At 39.3% G+C, this 19,589-nt stretch overlaps 1 protein-coding gene across 1 annotated transcript in view; it reads right to left on the minus strand.

Moving 5' to 3' along the window:
* Positions 1 to 10,656: 10,656 nt before the first annotated feature.
* The window catches only part of LOC131204033 (zinc metalloproteinase-disintegrin-like NaMP), a 30,388-nt gene continuing 21,455 nt past the window's right edge, over positions 10,657 to 19,589 (minus strand). Inside the window, 5 exon segments of the mRNA XM_058194834.1 lie at positions 10,657 to 11,121; positions 12,639 to 12,768; positions 15,618 to 15,720; positions 16,906 to 17,101; positions 18,531 to 18,620. Coding sequence (XP_058050817.1) covers positions 11,050 to 11,121; positions 12,639 to 12,768; positions 15,618 to 15,720; positions 16,906 to 17,101; positions 18,531 to 18,620 — 591 coding nt within the window. The 3' untranslated portion in view covers positions 10,657 to 11,049.

Here is a 19,589-nt window from a genome sequence, read left to right on the forward strand (position 1 = left end):
TGGAGTTTCTTACAAGGGAAAAGTTATTCAAGGAATAAACGATTTATGATGATGGAATAAATGGTGTTAAAAGATAAAATTGATCTATCAAATGAAAGAATGAAATGTTATAGTTCTAAGGATCAATGGATTAAAATATTTGAATATGTATTAGATGATAAAATGGAAGATCAGATAAATTAATGATATGTTTATGCTGAAATGCACAAAGATTTGTAACTAACCCACTGACACATTGTATTTGAATGGAAGATGCTTTTATGTTTGTTTGTTTGTTTTAAAAATAAAAAATCTTTTTTTTAAAAAAAAGGAATACCTGAATTCATTAAAACCTCTTCTACAGTTCACTAGGCTTTGCCATTGTTGTGTATGTACAGCTAGTTTACATTTTATAATTATTTCATGCCTCCGTGTCATCATTTTACAAGACAGACTCAGCAGTTCTATCTCATCCATTGCAGTTTGAAAATCTTCAGAGCCACAGAAGATGATCATAAGAAGAGGGTTTAGAAAAATGTCTATCTTCATCACCATGCTTATTCACACACAGAGACCCCTTTTTGTGTGTGTGTGTAATTTTGAATCAAAGAAACCTGAATCATCTTGGTGCTCATTAAAAACCACCAGAAAGTCGGCAAAATGAGAAATGATATAGAATATTTTGATCATCTTCTTTCCTCATCACCCATACTAAAATGCAGGAAATAAAATTGGAAATTTCCCTTCATATTACAGATAGTCCCCCAACTTATGATAACAATTCATCCCCACATTTCTGTTGTTAAGCGAGATATTTGTTAAATGAATTTTGCCCCATTTTATGACCTTTCTTGCCTCAGTTGTTAAGTGAATCACTGGAGTTGATAAGTTAGTAACCTGGTTTTTGGTAACCTAGAGTGAATCTAGTTTCCCCATTGACGCTGCTTATCAGAAGGTGATCACATGATTTTGGGACACAGCAACGGTCATAAGTATGAACCCATTGCCAGGCATCTTAATTTTGATCACATGATCATGGGAATGCTGGAAAGGTCGTAACTGTGAAAAAATGACCATAAATCGCTACCACAGAGCCCTTGTAACTTTAAACAGTCACTAAATGAACTGTTGTAAGCCAAGGACTACCTGTATTGTTCTATAGTGTGGGAGAATAATGCTCAAGGGCCATCCATCTTCTACCACCTATAGAAGAAGACACATGGCAACATTCAGAGAAAGGTTAATATCACAGTAGAAATTATTTTGTGACATTTTTTTTCCTGAAAAGTATTTGTTTTTCTTATATTGAAAAGAGATCCTTTCTAAAAGTAATAGAAAGACCCGGATTGTTGTGGGCAATAGGCTGACTCTGTAAAGCCCTTAGAGAGGGCACTAAAAGCTCTGTGAAGCGACATATAAGTCTAAGTGCCACTGCTACAAGAAACGGATCAAGGCTATGCCAAAATGGCTTTTACACATATGAAAATTGTCAGGGAATTGTGCAGCAGGTGTCATACTCAATAAATATATTTGACATCTGTGTTTACAGAAAACGAGAAAGACAAACAAGGAGCCTCATGAGGTAAATCACAAAGACAGACAGGAGAAAAAGGCGGGAAAAAAGGGAGACTCCCCCTCCCCCTTCACACCTATGGCAACCAATCACAGCGCAGATTACCTCACGCAAGAGCAATCCGCTCTAAAATAATGTGTATTCTAAAATAAATTTTAATATCTTAACAAAAGCAAACAAAGATACTCTTATGAATAGGAGACCATTCTCTGTAGCATGTGGCCTTCAAAGGAAAAAATTCTCCACTCATGTGGTAAATGTAAGGATTGCCAGTCAGCTGCCATTGAGAGGAGCAAGTCTAGCATAGCAACTAAGGTGCTGATTTTAGGTTGGGGTGATCCAACTCTAAGCTTATCCTCAACCATGGATCACTATTAGCTGGTTGCCCCCTTACTCTGATTTCTCTCAAATGGCAATTATTGTTGAGATATAAAATGAGAAAGACCAGCTTCCTCCTGTGCTGTGACTTGAGCTACAAGAGAAAAGGAATAATAAATGAATAATCTCAGATGAATGGATTGGTCCACGCCATCCATGGTGGCAGAGGGGGCAAGGTGGGCACCTCCATCAGTGAAGGGATTTTGGCTGATGCTGCCTAGGAGAAGAGCCTTTGCTGCCCTCTGGGATATTCTATTTTATTTATTTATTTATTTTGTCACAACATTATATATAAACACATATAATAGAATAGAATAGAATATTTTTTGGCCAAGTGTGATTGGACACACAAGGAATTTGTCTTGGTGCATATGCTCTCAGTGTACATAAAAGAAAAGATACCTTCATCAAGGTACAACATTTACAACATAATTGATGGTCAATATATCAATATAAATCATAAGGATTGCCAGCAACAAGTTATAGTCATACAGTCATAAGTGGAAAGAGATGGGTGATGGGAACTATGAGAAGATTAATAGTAGTGCAGATTCAGTAAATAGTCTGACAGTGTTGAGGGAATTATTTGTTTAGCAGAGTGATGGCGTTCGGGGAAAAAACTGTTCTTGTGTCTAGTTGTTCTGGTGTGCAGTGCTCTATAGCGGCATTTTGAGGGTAGGAGTTGAAACAGTTTATGTCCTGGATGCGAGTGATCTGCAAATATTTTCACGGCCCTCTTCTTGATTCGTGCAGTATACAGGTCCTCAATGGAAGGCAGGTTGGTAGCAATTATTTTTTCTGCAGTTCTAATTATCCTCTGAAGTCTGTGTTTTTCTTGTTGGGTTGCAGAACCGAACCAGACAGTTATAGAGGTGCAAATGACAGACTCAATAATTCCTCTGTAGAATTGGATCAGCAGCTCCTTGGGCAGTTTGAGCTTACTGAGTTGGCGCAGAAAGAACATTCTTTGTTGTCCTTTTTTAATGATGTTTTTGATGTTAGCTGTCCATTTGAGATCTTGCGATATGATAGAACCCAGAAATTTGAAGGTTTCTACTGTTGATACTGTGTTGTCAAGTATTGTGAGAGGTAGAAGTATGGAAGGGTTTCTCCTAAAGTCTACCACCATTTCAGTTTTGAGTGTGTTCAGTTCCAGATTGTTTTGGTTGCACCACAAAGCTAGTCGTTCGACCTCTTGTCTATATGTGGATTCGTCATTGTCTCAAATGAGACCAATCACTGTTGTGTCATCTGCGAACTTCAGTAGCTTAACAGATGGATCATTGGAGATGCAGTCATTGGTATACAGAGAGAAGAGAAGTGGGGAGAGCACATAGCCTTGGGGGGGGCCTGTGCTAATTGTGCAGGTATTTGATGTGATCTTGCTTAGCTTCACCTGCTGCTTTCTGTTTGTTAGGAAGCTTGTGATCCACGTACAAGTCTGTTCCGGTACCTGTAGCTGGTTTAGCTTAGTTAGAAGAATGTCTGGAATGATGGTATTGAATGCTGAACTAAAGTCTACAGAAAGGACCCTTGCATAGGTCTTTGGAGACTCAAGATGTTGTAGGATGTAGTGCAGAGCCATATTAACAGCATCATCTGTTGATCTATTTGCTCGGTATGCAAATTGCAAGGGGTCTAACAGCGGATCCGTGATGGTTTTCAGGTAGGAAAGCACTAGCCTTTCAAAGGTTTTCATGACTACAGATGTTAAAGCAACTGGTCTGTAGTCATTCAGTTCCTTGATGGTGGGCTTCTTCGGCACTGGGATGATGGTAGAGCGTTTGAAGCAAGAAGGAACATAACACATCTCTAGTGATTTATTGAAAATATGGGTGAAGATGGTCAGCACAGACTTTTAAGCAAGAAGGAGTTATCTTGTCTGGGCCGGGAGCTTTTCCTGGCTTTTGTCTGTGAAATAGGTCCTGCACTTCCTTTTCTGTGATCACTAGGGGTTGTGAACCCAATGAAATGGGGTCAGTTGTAGGAGGCTTGGCTGTTGTTGGTGTGTCTGAGATGGGGGTTGTGGAGATAGGTGGCTGTAGTTTCCTTTCAAACCTGCAATAAAACTCATTCAAGTCATCTGCCAGTTGTTGGTTACCTTCAGCCTGGGAAGGAGGTTTGCCATAGCCGGTGATATTTTTAAGAGTTTTCCACATGTTTGCTGGTTCATTTGCTGAAAACTGATTCTTTAGCTTTTCAGAGTAGCTTCTTTTTGCTGCTCTGATCTCCCTTGTTAGTGCATTTCTGGCCTGATTGTATAGCATTTTATCACCTTTTCTGTAGGCTTCCTCTTTGGAATGTCGTAGCTGCTTAAGTTTAGGTGTAAACCAAGGTTTGTTGTTACTGTGTATTCGCAAGTTCCTTGTAGGTACACATAGGTCTTCACAGAAGCTGACATATGATGTTAGAGTATCTGTGAGTTCATCCAGGTCTGCAGAGGTATCTTTAAAAATATTCCAATCAGTGCAGTCAAAACATGCCTGTAGCTTTAATTCTGATTCCTCCGTCCAGGTTTTCACTGATTTAATTATTGGTTTTGTGGCTTTAAGTCTTTGTCTGTAAGCAGGTACAAGGTGAATCATGCAATGTTCAGAGTGTTCTACAGCTGCACGTGGTAAAGACCGATAGGCATCTTTTAGTGTTGTGTAGCAATGGTCTAGAGTATTCTTGTCTCTGGTGGGACAATTGACATGCTGAAAGTATTTTGGTAGCTCCTTCCTTAAGTTTGCCTTGTTTAGATCTCCCAAAACAATGGCCAGTGAATCAGGGTGTTTGGCTTCAGCCTCCATGATTTGGTCAGCTAGAGTTTGTAATGCCTTATTTACACAGGCTTGTGGTGGGACATAAACAGCAATTAGAAGAAATGAGGAAAATTCACGAGGCGAATAGTAAGGTTTACAGTTGATAATTAGAGTCTCTAAATTGTTGTCACAGAATTTGTAAATTATATTAAAATCTTGACACCAGGTTCTATTAATATATAGGCATAAGCCTCCTCCTTTCTTTTTACCAGATGTTTCTGGAATCCTGTCTGATCGTTCAATTTGAAATCCTGGAATGTTCAGGCTGCTATTTTCAACTGATTCATTTAACCAGGTTTCAGAGAAGCATAGGACTGCTGAATTGCGAAAATCAGAATAGTATTTGTTTAAGAGGAGTATTTCATCCATCTTATTTGTAAGTGAGCGTATATTTGTTAGGAAAATTGAAGGCAGAGGAGTTTTAATGCGACTTCTTAATCTGTTTAAGATCCCAGATCGCTTACCTCTTTTCCTTTGTTTCCGTCGTTTGGTTTTTTTAGTAATCCATAGCTCCGTGGGAATTGCCTCCTCCTGTGTTAGAATCTCCTCCGTGTTTGTAAAGACAGGCGGGGGTGAGATTAAAGAAAGCTGCTCCTTAAAGAAATGTTCCATAATTTTTAGCAGATGGTCTCGTGAGTAGGAAATCCGTAGTGAGTCACAGAGAACAATTAGAAATAAAGAAACAATTAGAGAGCATTTCACCGAGGCAGCCTTCGTCGGCGCCATCTTTGACTTGAAATGAAAGAAACAATAGGATAGGAACGATAGGCATTTTTGTGCTCTTATGCACACCCCTTATAGTCCTCTTAGGAATGGGGTGAGGTCAATAGTAGACAGTTTTTGGTTGAAGATTTTGGGATTTTGAGAAGAGACCACAGAGTCAGGTAGTGTGTTCCAAGCGTTAACAACTCTGTTACAAAAGTCATATTTTCTTCAATCAAGATTGAAGCGGTTAACATTGAGTTTGAATCTATTTTTGCTTTTGTATTTTTGTGATTGAAGCTGAAGTAGTCTTTTACAGGAAGGATATTGCAATAGATGATTCTGTGTGTTAAACACAGGTCTTGTCGGAGTTCTAAGTTTTCTAATCCCAGGATTTCAAGTCTGGAGGTATAAGGTATTTTGTTGTTTACAGAGGAGTGGAGGACTCTTCTTGTAAAATATTTCTGGATTCGTTCAATTGTATTAATGTCAGAGATGTGGTATGGGTTCCAGACAGATGAGCTGTATTCAAGAATAGGTCTAGCAAATGTTTTATATGCTCTGGTTAGTAGTGTAGTGTTTTTGGAGAAGAAGCTATGCAAAATTAGGTTTACAACTCTTAGAGCTTTTTTTGCTATGCAGTTGCAGTGGGCTTTGGCACTTAGATCATTTGATATGAAAACTCCAAGGCCTTTTACAGGGTGCGGGTCATCTGTAAGGTAATGTCCATCGAGCTTGTATTTAGTGTTCAGATTCTTTTTTCCAATGTGTAACACAGAGCATTTGCTGGTTGAGATTTGGAGTTGCCAAGTTTTAGACCATTCTGACACAAAGTCAAGGTCTTTTTGAAGGATAGCTGTATTGTTGGTGGTATTAAATAGTTTGACATCGTCAGCGAAGAGAACACAATTACTTATAATATGGTCACAGAGATCATTAATGTATAATATGAAGAGTGTTGGTCCAAGAACGCTGCCTTGGGGAACGCCGCTATTGACAGGAACAGGACCTGCCAATTTTGACCACTTGTTGTCTGTTTGACAGGAAAGCTGTTATCCAATTGTGAAGAGGTCCTGAAATGCCATAGGATTTTAGTTTTATGAGAAGTTTATCGTGTATTACTGAGTCAAAAGCTTTGCAGAAGTCTATGTAGATTGCATCTATTGTTTTGCCTTGATCAAGATTAGTAGTCCATATGTTTTTGCAGTGGAGAAGTTGTAAGTTGCATGATAATTTTTTCCTGAAACCAAATTCTTTATTAGAGAGTAGGTTGTTTGTTTCAAGTGGAGGGTAATGGATTGGTTGATGATAGATTCCATTATTTTGCAGGTGACGCAGCATAGAGAGATTCCCCCTGGAAGTGTGATCTGTACCCTCCTTTTTGGCCTTCCAATGTCCCTTCCACTCTGTATGATCTGTAAATTTCTATTGTTTCTGTCTTCACTGCATTCCTGAGGTTTTGGTTTTGCAAGTTCGCAACTAAGTATTCACCTCTTAAATGGTTCTTGGCGGTCTGCCCAGGCTGGAGCTATTAACTGAAGGGAGAGAGAAGGGAAAAAAAAACTCTCTTGAACTTTAAGCCTGAGTTTTAAAGGGACTAGAATTTTTCTGCTGAGGAATTGGCTATGTGATTATTTCTTCTTTTTCTTTTCCCTTCCTTTGGTTAATTACAAATGAGCAGGAACGTCTAAGGTGAGTGTGAGCTACTGGAATCGTCAGGCAGGCAGGGAGCTTTGACTATTCAGCGGTTTGCAGGACTCCACAAAGAGTTAACAAACGGTTCTCCTGAACCGGTGCAAACTAGTTGAATCCCACCACTGCATTAGACCAAGATGCCTCTCCTTTCCAAAAATCTTGCAAATATAAAAGTACAAATCTCTCATTGTCTCCTTCACAATCTGAGAATCCAAGGAGGATCTTTTCTGAACCTCTTACTTCACCTATAATGCAGCTGTGGGCTACATTGACTCTTATCTGAATGTTTCCTCTCTTTGCCCAGTCTCCCAAGGTCACTCCCAGGATATCATAACCGCTTCTGAATTCAAAGGAAAATGTGTGTTCTGTCTGGAAACGTATCTGCCATTAATATCAGCTTGTCTTGCCTAGAATTTTCAAAGCCAAAGTTTGTACTATCTAAATTAAATAAAATAAAAAACTAGAAATGACATCCCTTCACATCCTCTTGGATTTTATCCTGCCTGTCATCAGTTAGTAAAAAAAAGAAAGAAAGAACTGGGAACCGAAACACAAGATTTACCGTTCTTATCTTGGCAAAATTTACACAACTGGTGAGTTCAATTAGCTGTAATGCTCACAAAGTCTTCTGGAAAAGAAATAAATTTGTTTAAGGATGCAGTTGAGATTCATGCACAGTAGATGTCAGGGTTGCTACACATATAAAGATCTTTCTTTTTTAAAAATCTACTTTTTAAAAATATAAACATTTGTAAGTGACTAATAGATCTTGACTAAAAGACTCAATAGGGACGTGGTGGCTCAGTGGCTAAGATGCTGAGCTTGTCGATCGAAAGTTCAGCAGTTCAGCGGTTCGAATCCCTAGCACCATGTAATGGGGAGAGCTCCCATTACTTGTCCCAGCTTCTGCCAACCTAGCAGTTTGAAAGCATGTAAAAAATGCAAGTAGAAAAATAGGGACCACCTTTGGTGGGAAGGTAACAGCGTTCCGTGAGCCTTTGGCATTGAGTCATGCCAAAGACATCTTTGGACAACGCTGGCTCTTTGGCTTTGAAACGGAGAGGAGCACTGCCCCCTAGAGTTGGGAACGACTAGCACATATGTGCAAGGGGAACCTTTACCTTTACCTAAAAGACCTTGGATTCTTCCAGAAGCATTTTGAATCATTAGACACTTTTCTTAGACACCTCCTCCTATCAACTATTTTGCTAGGCCTAATTTCTTAGCCATTAAGCCATTTAAAAAAATCCTCCTCTGCAGATCCACAGTTTGTCATGTCCCACTCCCCCTCCGACGGCCGGGTCTGGGAAATCTGTATCAAGCATGGCCACGAAGCCTCTGCAGCTTTGCCAAATTCCTTTCAGATTTCTCAGGGCAGGCAGTAATCCAAGGTGTGACTTCAGCAAACCAGATGAGACTTTTGCTTGACTCAAGGAATGCCAAAAAGCAGATCCTTTATATAGGCCATGGGGTGTGGCTCCATGACTCAGCACTTATCCAGGCCTGATCCTCCCTTTCTTTTGCTGACGTCGCCTCTCAATTCTCCGGAAGCGGCGATCCGTCCACTGTGAACTTCCTTCCTCCTGATCTGCTGTCGGCAATTCTAGCACGTGGCTGGTTTCATGCTCACACGCTGTAGGAGTGAGGGTTGTTTGTGCATTCCTGACATTCTGTCCGGGCATGGTGCCAGGGCTGGGGGCTGGAAGCAAGCCAGGCCATTCCTCTTCATTATCAGACCCTGAATCGGATAGCAGGAGATGGGAGGGGCCTGGCTGAGGAGAGGAGGGCGGGCGAGGCACAAGACAGTTGTTACCATAAAGATTTTATGCTTGTTTCTTTTCCCAAATTGTATATTTTCTATACAACTTACATAATTTTTCTAATTCGTGAGAAACACTAGTTTAGATAGGTGCTTGTCTGCCTACTTTTCCTAACATATTTTATTCCCCTCCAATTTTTCTCCAGCATGTGCTTTATTAAATGAATTTAACTCTAGTGTATTGACCATTTTCTAAAATAGATGGTTTTTTTTTCCAATTTTCATGATTTTCTATGAACTTTTAAAGCTCAGAGTGATGAACAAGACAGGTTGCTTTTCACTAATCTTCTCTGTGTCGTGATGGACACAGTCCATTCCCCCACTTGAAGTCTGTTGATTCTTGGCTGGTGCCAATTTGTACTGACCGTTAGATCTCGGTTCCTTGTGAATATGTTGCATGGAACAAACTATTCTGGTTCCTGGTTTCTTGCACCTGACAATGAGTAAAATGTGTGAACATAGGGAAATCGCTTTTTCACTTCAAATGTAGATTTGGATATATGATATAGAAGAGAGAGTTTTTAAGCCTGTTTTAAGAGTTCTACTCCAGGGTCATGGGTTTCCCCATTAAGATGATATACGTATGCTGCTGAATTTTCAACAGCACAATAAGTGCTATAAGAGCACAATAAGTTAAGAAATGTGATGGGTCTTTTCATCTGGACTTGAGAATTATTAATTTACTCACAGTGAGAATTCACCATTCAGTGCCAAATCCTTATACTAGGATGTCTTTTATTTCACCTGCCTTTGCATGGTTTACTATATTGAACTTAAAGGATGCCTTTTTCTCTATCTTTCTTCAAGCAGACGGTCAAAGGTTGTTTGCTTTCCAATGGTCTGACAATGAATAACAGACTAATAGAGTTGAAAGAGACTGTGGAGGTCTTCTAGTCCAACCCCCTTCTCAGGGTGGAAACCCTATACCATTTCTGAGAAATGGTTGTCCAATATCTTAAAAACTTCCAGTGTTGGAACATACACAACTTCTGGAGGCAAGTTGTTCCACTGATTCATTGTTCTAACTTCAGGAAATTTCTCCTTAGCTCTAGGTTGCTTCTTTCCTTGATTAGTTTCCACCCATTGCTTCTTGTCCTGCCTTCAGGTGCTTTGGAAAATAGCTTGACTTCCTCTTCTTTATGGTAACCCCTGAGATATTGGAACATTATAATATCTGTGTCAGCCCTATTTCTTCTTTTCATCAAACTATACATACCCAATTCCAGCAACTGTTCTTTATATGTTTTATTCTCCAGTTCCCTAATCTTTGTTGCTCTTCTCTGCACTCTTTCCAGAGTCTCAACATCTTTTTTACATCATGGTGACCAAAACTGGATGCAGTATTCCAAGTGTGGTCTTACCAAGGCCTTATAAAGTGGTATTAACACTTCACCTGGTCTTGATTTTACCCCTTGAACATGTACAAGGAGCCAGACTGTGACACCTCAAGGATTTGAAAATAGCCCAACCCCTAACCAGTAACAAATAGCTCTGTATTGCCATATGTGTATGATGTATTGTTAAGGGTTCCTTCTAAGACAAAAACGTGAACAAAATACTATCCATCTTTTGAATTTTCTGGCTGATTGAATGAGCTAAATCCAATCTCTTTAATGTCATAGATAATTCACTTGATGATTTACCTCATGATTGCATGCAAATTCTTGATGTGATTTACTCCAGAGGACAAAATTTGAAAATCAACCTTTACTAAATGCAGAATTAGATTTGTTTATTGATGGAAGCAGCTACATCTTTGATTATCAGAGGGAAATTTTTGGAACAGAATGCATTGCCTTTGAATATGCCAGCTCCAAAAGTAAAACCTGTTGCATTAAAATGTGTTTTGCCATTGACAAAAGTAAAACAGTCAATATTTTTTCTTGACAGCTCATATTCCTTTGGTGTTGTACACATTGAGCTTTGTGGCCGGAAAAAGGTAATTACATCAAAAAGTAGTCAGATTAAATGTGGAGAAGAAATATTGCAGATTTTAGATGCCATCTAGAAGTTAATAAAGATTTACTAGTACGATGAAGAGAGATGGGTCTCTTTGGGCTTGAGGGAAGTCAAGCTTTCTGGAAAGAGGATCTCCAAAATCACATTTGAGAGAAGCTAATAGCTGGTCCAAAGGCTTTTTCTAGGTCCATACAGTGCCCGAAGCCGCAGACCTGAAAGTCAATGTCAAAGATTATCAATAGAGTAAGACAGCACTTTTCTACACAACTACACTCCCTAGAACTAGCCCAAAATATTCAATAAACTTCTTTCAAGTTTTATACAGAGTAAAAAGACCGGAAGAAGTGATTCCTGGTCCTTTAGGAAAAGCTTTAGGATTGATTCAACACTTCTAAATGGCATCATTGAACTGGTGACTTTTGGGTCGCAACCAGCTCTGCCTTGATTTTTTCATCTTTCTTCTACCTTCCCTATGGAGATACCTTAGATGCAGATACAAATTAACAGAGTTGGAAGGGACCCGGTAGGTTATCTAGTCCAACCCCCTGCCCAAGCAGACCCTACAGCATTTCGGACAGATGGCAGTCCAGTCTCTTCTTGAAAGCTTCCAGTGATGAATCTTCCCTAACTTCTGTTCCACGGGTTGATTTTTCAGAAAATTTCTCCTTATTTCCAGGTTAAATCTCTCCTGGATCAATTTCCATCCATTATTCCTTGTCTGGCCTACAGGTGCCTTGGAAAATAGCTTGACCCCCTCCTCTCTGTGGCAGTCCCTCAAATATTGGAAGACTGCTATCATGTCTCCCCTGGTCCTTCTCTTCACTAGACTAGCCATGCCCAATTCCTGTAATAGTTCATCGTATGTTTTAGCCTCCAGTCCCCCAATCATCCTGGTTGTTCTTCTCTGCACTTTTTTCAGAGTCTCAACATCTTTTTTATAGTATGATGACCAAAACTGGATGTACTATTTTTGGTGTGGTCTTACCAAGGCTTTATAGAGTGGTATTAGTGCCTCAGTTGATCTTAATTGTATCCCTCTGTTAATGCTTAGGATTGCATTGGCTTTTTTGGTAGCTGCTGCACACTGTTGGTCTATATTTAATTACCTACATGTTAAGAGAAAGGACTGCCCAGAAGGGGTTTCAAGGGAGAAGCACCATGCTCTGAGAAGGCCAGGCATTTTGTTCTTAGAAGAAAGAAACAGCCCTGGACATTTAACTCATTTGTTATGACTGTTGTTTGAAGGAAAAACAAAATAACAAAACAAAAAGGCCAGATGCTTACTTTTTCCTTTACATAGATTCACTCTAGGGTGGAAAATCTAAATCACCAACATCTCCCCAAAACTGCTAGTGGATGGTAGGAATTTTTCTTTTTCCTGCTGATGAGCTGCTGAGTTTGCTGCCAAAGTTGGTTCTATGGCAGTGCTGTCCCTGGATTTGAATGGGAGCACTTAGGAATGACCCAAGATGGCTTTTGGATAGCCGTGGATCAGTGGTGGGTTGCTCCCACTGTCAGTTTTCTGTTTTTTCTTCATCTGTTTGTTTTTTAAAACAAATTTTGGAATGTTGTATTTTAACTTTAAAAAAAATAAAATAAAAATGCAGCCAAAAAAAGGAAAAAAAAATCTCAACCAGCTTTCAGCAAGATCCATTGCAAAATTATTTCAGTGATCACCCCTTGGAATCAGATCTTCTAGCAGACAGATGAATGCTAATCTTTTACTAACCATTTCTTCTCCACACTTTGTTCCAGTTTCAACCATTCCAAAATCTGCATTTTCTTTTGAAAATCGGTATTTGCATGAATTCTCTTCAGTTGAATCATCTGTGCAGTATAACCGGCCACATTTAACATCCCTGAAAAAGAAACAGCCAATTCCTTCTAATGAACAAAGAGGATTAATAAGACGTCTGTTTCTTTCCTCATTTGAAAATATTTAAGTTAAAAATTAAAATCAGAGATGAAGAATCAGAAGCTTATTCAGCCAGTTGAATGCAACTGGGTTGCATTCAACAGGTAAATGAAAAATTTCACAAGGTTTGGAGTAAAAGTAGAGAAACACAGTTCCAACTAGCTCACATGGTTTCCCTGTTTATGAATGTGAAGATAGTTTGAGTCAGGATTCTTATCATCAGAGTAGTATCTATTATCCACATGGAAAACTCCTAAAGCAGATTTAGGAGGGTTGATTTTTCTAGATCTCTAGCCTAAATTTCTGATAATCTGTGACTAAGTGAATGATGAGATGAGGTGAGTTGAAATCTAAAGGTCAGGGGCAACTGCACTAAACATTAGAAAGGGAAATTGTCCTGAAAGATGGCTATTTCTCCATTTCCATATTATTCCATTAAGATTGAAATAGGGATATATAAAATAAGGACTGCCCTTCATTTAGTAGGAAAAAATGGCACAGGATTCTGTGGGTTTGTGTAAGAGCTAGAGGCAGAGTGAATTTACACAGATCATGAAAAGGTACTGCAGCTTATTGTTTGGATTGTTTGGATTGGGATCAATTCAGGGGTGAAATCCAGCAAGTTCTGGAGAACTGGTAGCGGAAATTTTGAGTAGTTCGAAGCCCCAGAGTGGCCCCAGAGTGGGGTGGGAATGGAGATTTTGCAATATCCTTTCCTGCGAGTGGGGAGAGAATGGGGATTTTGCAGTATCCTTCCCCTGGAATGGGGTGGAAATGGAGATTTTGTAGTATCCTTCCCCTGCCACGCCCACCAAGCCACGCCCACCAAGCCACGCCCACAGAACCGGTAGTAAAATAAAATTGGATTTCACCACTGGATCAATTTGTGGTCCACATCTCGCCATTGTGGTTTCTAAGTCATGGTTTATGACTAAGTGCAATTCATATCCATATTCTTGTGGCTCTCATATGCTACCTCCCATTGTTCCTGACACTCCCTGTGGTTCATGGAGGAGCTTCGGCTTCTGAAAGAGGCCAAGAGATGCCTAGAGAGCCTCTGGAGGAAGAGAAGGGATGATTCTGACCAGACATGACCTAGAACCATTATTGCCGTCATGGCAATAAGAGTGGCGAAACAGCAGTATTTCTCTGCTCTTATTGTGTCCTCAGAGTGCCACCCTGAGGACTTGTTTCAGCTGAATCCTGGCAAGACCTTTGGCTCCTGCCTCAACATCTTGCCACACCAGTAGGAGGTTATCACAATAACAGGATCTGCAATTTGCATTGCTAAGCAAGTCTGTTGCTAAGTGACTTGCACCGGGTTTTATGAGGTTTTTTTGCAACTGTTAAGTGAATCACATGGTTCCTAAGCAAATCTGCCCTCCCCTTTGGCTTCGCTTGTTGGAAGCTGGAAGGGACACATCACCATGTGACCTCAGCAAGCTGCAGCCCTCGTAAATACATGTTGATTGACAAGCATCTGAATTTTGATCACATGACTATAGGGATGCTGCAACAGCGTAAGTGCAAAGGCAAGTTGTGAGACACTTATTTTGATGTTGATGTTCCTTTGAAGTCACTAAACAATGGCTGTAATGCAAGGACTTCCAGTACTTTCTCATACAGTCTTTTAAAAGGCACTTCTGTCCTCATGGGGCTCCTTTTATACTCCACTTGTAACCCAAGATGGGAAACAAAGGAAACTTAGCCATTCAGAAACTGGCTCACACCAGAGATGGAAAGGGAGAAGGAGGAGAGAGAAAGAAGAAAGGGAAGAGGAGAGGAGGAAAGGTAGGGGAAATAAGAGTAGGAGAGAAGGCTAGATAGGGAGGAAGTAGGGTGGAAGAGGAGAAAGGAAGGGGAAGTAGAGAAGGAGTAGGAGAGGAGAGAAGAAAGGAGGTAGGAAGAAAGGAGGGAGGGAAAGGAGTGATAGAATAGAATAGAATTTTATTGGCCAAGTGTGATTGGACACACAAGGAATTTGTCTTGGTGCATACGCTCTCAGTGTACATAAAAGAAAAGATACGTTCATCAAGGTACAACATTTACAACACAATTGATGGTCAATATATCAATATAAATCATAAGGATTGCCAGCAACAAGTTATAGTCATACAGTCATAAGTGGAAAGAGATTGGTGATGGGAACTATGAAACGATTAATAGTAGTGCAGATTCAGTAAATAGTCTGACAGTGTTGATGGAATTATTTGTTTAGCAGAGTGATGGCCTCCGGGAAAAAACTGTTCTTGTGTCTAGTTGTTCTGGTGTGAGATGAGAAGAAAGGATTGCTGTGAAAAGCAAAAGATGAAATGGAAGAAAGGCAACCCCGAATATATTTGAATATATTAGGTTAAAAATTGAAATAGTTAAAAAAAAAGAATGAAAGAGAATGAACACTAAAAATGGAGAAATTAGAACTTGAGAGAGAAAGATGTGACTTAATAAAATGAGCAAGGAAATATTAGGAAATATTTAGGAATAAAAACTATGAAAAAAGAATATTTTGGCAAAAACTGTAATTAAGTAAAATATATTTGAATATATTGAATTGTGTAAGATATGATATGGCCAATACTCTGTTCATATATCATGGATGTATGTAGGGGGGGCAAACTAAAAAAATCAATAAAAACTTGTTTTTTTTTTAAAAAAAGAAAGAAATTGGCTCACACTTCTGTTGTTTTAGTGGGTGATAGAATCAGATTCCCACGGATGTTGACCTGAAAACATTTCTTATATTATCCTTAAATGATGACATCATCATAGCAGGAAATAATTTAGAGTGCTTACTCTGGTTCACATGGAATGTTTGTGCCGTTTTCCTTTCTACAGTAGGCATAATCGCTCCCTTTCTGGTTATTCATAAAACATTCATCTGAAGCCACTTCTGCACCTGTAAGAGGGGAGTGAGAAACCAAGACAAATACCTGAGTGTGTCACATGACAACAGGATTCCAAATCACCACAACGTGCCACCTGATCCTTTTAATTCGGGACCCAAAACTGTATTGCATATATTCTATATGAAGTCTCACTGCACCACCCATCAATGATCAAGATAAATCTCCCTGTTTCCATATTTTTTCCCAGAAAACTATTATTAATAGAAGGAATTTATTCTCAGGAACTTATTTTCCTTTTTCAGCATAAAATTATGGTGAAAATTTTTTAAAAAATCAATCTTAGGATTTGAATACACTTTTTTTAAATTAATATTTTTATTGTGTTTTTACAAATAAACAAATCTTACTCATCTTATGCAGAACTGCAACCGTTTACATACCATAACATTCCAATTCAAATACACTCTATACATTTTTACTACACTAATTTACTTCTACTTCTATTTTGTCTATTTCTTTTCTTTTTTTCTGTTCTCAATCCAATTATACCACTTCTCCCATATTGACTCAATGCCAAAGGCGCGTGAAAAACTGTTACCTTCCCACCAAAGGTGGTCCCTATTTTTTCTACTTGCATTTTTTACGTGCTTTCGAACTGCTAGGTTGGCAGAAGCTGGGACAAGTAACGGGAGCTCACCCGTACATGGCAGCACCAGGGATTCGAACCGCTGAACTGCCGACCTTTCGATCGACAAGCTCAGAGTCCTAGCCCCTTGAGCTACCGTGTCCCCTTAAGACAAAGAGTACTAGACAATAATTTTGAGCTGATGCTGTAATATACAACATAGCAATCTATAAATGGCATACACACACATACAGTCCACACATGCATTGTGTCATATCTTTATCCACTTTGGGAATGTATCCACAGTCCACAAAGCATTCTTCCCCCAAAGTCTGTCTTTCCAGATTTCTGGTCTACAACTGCCACCATCTTTTATCATTGGCCATGTTCTACTGGGAAGCTTTAAACCAAAAGATGGACTGATCTGGAGGACTGAGCCATGAAGCTTCCAAAGAAAGTAACTTCATCTCGGGGGGAAAATGCCATCATAATGAAATGATGATTTACTATAATTTACTACTATACCAAGGAAAAATATCTTTGATCAATAACAACAACTGTCTTAGTCTTTTATAAACACCACTATTCCAAAATGCTAAGATTGATTTACCTGGTCCCCAGAGAGCAATACATTGGCTTGCTAAGGTGGGACATGTTCCCTTGAAGCAGTAACCCAAGTTGTTTTGGCATGGGTGCCCATCCGTATGGAAGTGATTGTAGGGACACACAGCAGATTGGCCAGTGCAGAGTTCAGGCATGTCACAGTCATCCTTTGCTGCCCGGCATAGTTCTCCTGCTTTCTTAAACTGTGGGTGAGAATGAAGAATGCGGCCAACTATCACTCTTTAGCAGCAGAGATCAAAGAGCCAAACCATATTCACAACACATTTCAAAGCCTCGTCTCCATCTGTCATCTGAGGATTACCAAGCAAGGCATCCCTGCCAGGATACAAATGGGCTCCAGGAATTAAGACATTGTGTATGGTGCCTAGAAATCCCAGCCTGTCTTACTTGCTATGACACAGTCATTGCCATGAAGAACTCAGCTCCTGAAACACAAGTGCTACAGGTTGGCTGACCATGAACGTCAATGAAAATCAATTTGGCCCTCATGAAAAATCAGCAAAACTTCTGCATGGTATATTTTTTATTTCCTTACGTGGGAAGAAGCATTTGTAGCATTTTCTCTCATGTGCTGAAAAACCATGGCTGTTTTCTGTTCAGGTGAGGCTAATGATGGAAGCATGAAAATAATAAAAAAACTTTTGGCCCCCTCTGCTCAAAAAGTTTATTATTCAGTCAACTGGGATCCTACATAGAGGGATCGAGAAACTTGCACCTCTTGCTTGATGGTCCTCCAGCATCTCCAAAATGTGCCAGTAAAATATTTAGAGCTTTGGAGAGTAGGTAGGGAATTTAAAGGTGGGAAAGAAAGCAATTTGATTTCCAAAAATCTCCTGAACCCATCTTTACCTAAAAGTCTTAGCAGGGAGAAAATCATCATCACAGCATCATCAGAGACCTCTTAGAACCTTCCAGGATATCAGGAAGGTGAGTTTAGAATCCCAAAATTGCCCAGCCTTATTTAAAGTGAGGTTCTATGCAAACTCAGTCAAAGAATGAGTCAAAAGAAGGATATCACTCTGCTAAACAAATAATTCCCTCAACACTGTCAAACTGTTTACCAAATCTGCACTACTATCAATCTTCTCATAGTTCCCATCACCAATCTCTTTCCATTTATGACTGTATGACTATAACTTGTTGCTGGCAATCCTTATGATTTATATTGATATATTGACCATCAATTGTGTTGTAAATGTTGTACCTTGATGAAGGTATCTTTTCTTTTATGTACACTGAGAGCATATGCACCAAGACAAATTCCTTGTGTGTCCAATCACACACAATAAAAATTCTATTCTATTCTATTCTATTCTATTCTATTCTATTCTATTCTATTCTATTCTATTCTATTCTATTCTATTCTATATGTATTATTTACACAGACATGCCTTGACATGCCAAAGGAATGCATTTTCGACTGAGACAATGCTGACATTTTGTTAAGCTGTCTTCCCTATCTTCATAAAGTGAAATAACCTGGAAGAAGGGATGGGAACAGGGTTAAAATGTGTCTGATCACAGTAAGCTACCAAAAGATATCACATTTTCATAGTATTAGTAAGGAGTAGGGTAAAATCTCTCCTAGTGTTAAAAATAAGCAAGCCTTACCTGGCATTCCTCACAACATTCCCCAACTGCACACTCTGCCTCAGGTTTCAGTTTACAAATTGCAGCTTCGCAGCACTCATTTTTACATATCTGAAAACCAAAAAATATCAAGTGACATCATAGACTTTCCTTCCTGGTCTCTTTTAATTGGTCTCTTTTGAAGAGGGAAACCGCCAAGGAAAAAGATATTTCTGTCATGCCTTCCCTCTTATGGGCTCATGTTGGAAGATGAAAGTGACTAATAAGTGTTTGTTGGTTGGCCACCCGTGTGCCCCATCCATGCCCCCTCCATCACTGATCCATCACTGGATCATTGGATCCATCACTGATGGATGATTGATGTCCCATCCATCAGTGATGGATACCCCATCACCGGAGGCTTTCAGGAAGAGACCGGACAGAGATTTTTCTGAAATGGTATGATCTCTTCAGCTCGAGCAGGGGGTTGGACTATATGACCTCCAAGATCCCTTCAACTCTTATTCTGTGTCCTATGCAAAAAGATGATGGCATTCCTGACTGAAACAGATTTATCGGATATTTCCTATGTGAAAAGAAACAAACAAATATCCTCATCTCTGAATTGTGAAGCTCACATAACCTGCAGCCCAAAACTTGCTTATTCTGAGCGATTTTCTACTCAGGATGCCAGCCTTTGGGGTAGGCCAGAGAAAAAGCACCAAATATGAAACATTATCTTTATTCTAAGGTTACAATAGCAGAATATTTCAGGCCTGAAATGACATTTCTCCCCTCATCTTTATGGAAAGATGGGTATTCCTCTTGGGATGTTTGTCATACCCCATTGCTTCTGCAGGCTGAGCTATTTTTATTTTTATTTTATTTATTTATTTTGTCACACAGTATATATAAGCATAAGCATGAAATAACTATACTGTCAAGGTTCCAGAAAAACCTCTTCTGCATATGTAAGGATATATATATATATATAAGCATAAGTATGTAATAACTATATTAATTGGATATAATGAAAGGAAACAATAGGACAGGAACGGTAGGCACACTTGTGCTCTTATGCTACTTTTTATCTGACAATTA

The sequence above is a fragment of the Ahaetulla prasina genome, chromosome 9 (assembly GCF_028640845.1).
Source record: "Ahaetulla prasina isolate Xishuangbanna chromosome 9, ASM2864084v1, whole genome shotgun sequence".
NCBI lineage: Eukaryota > Metazoa > Chordata > Lepidosauria > Squamata > Colubridae > Ahaetulla > Ahaetulla prasina.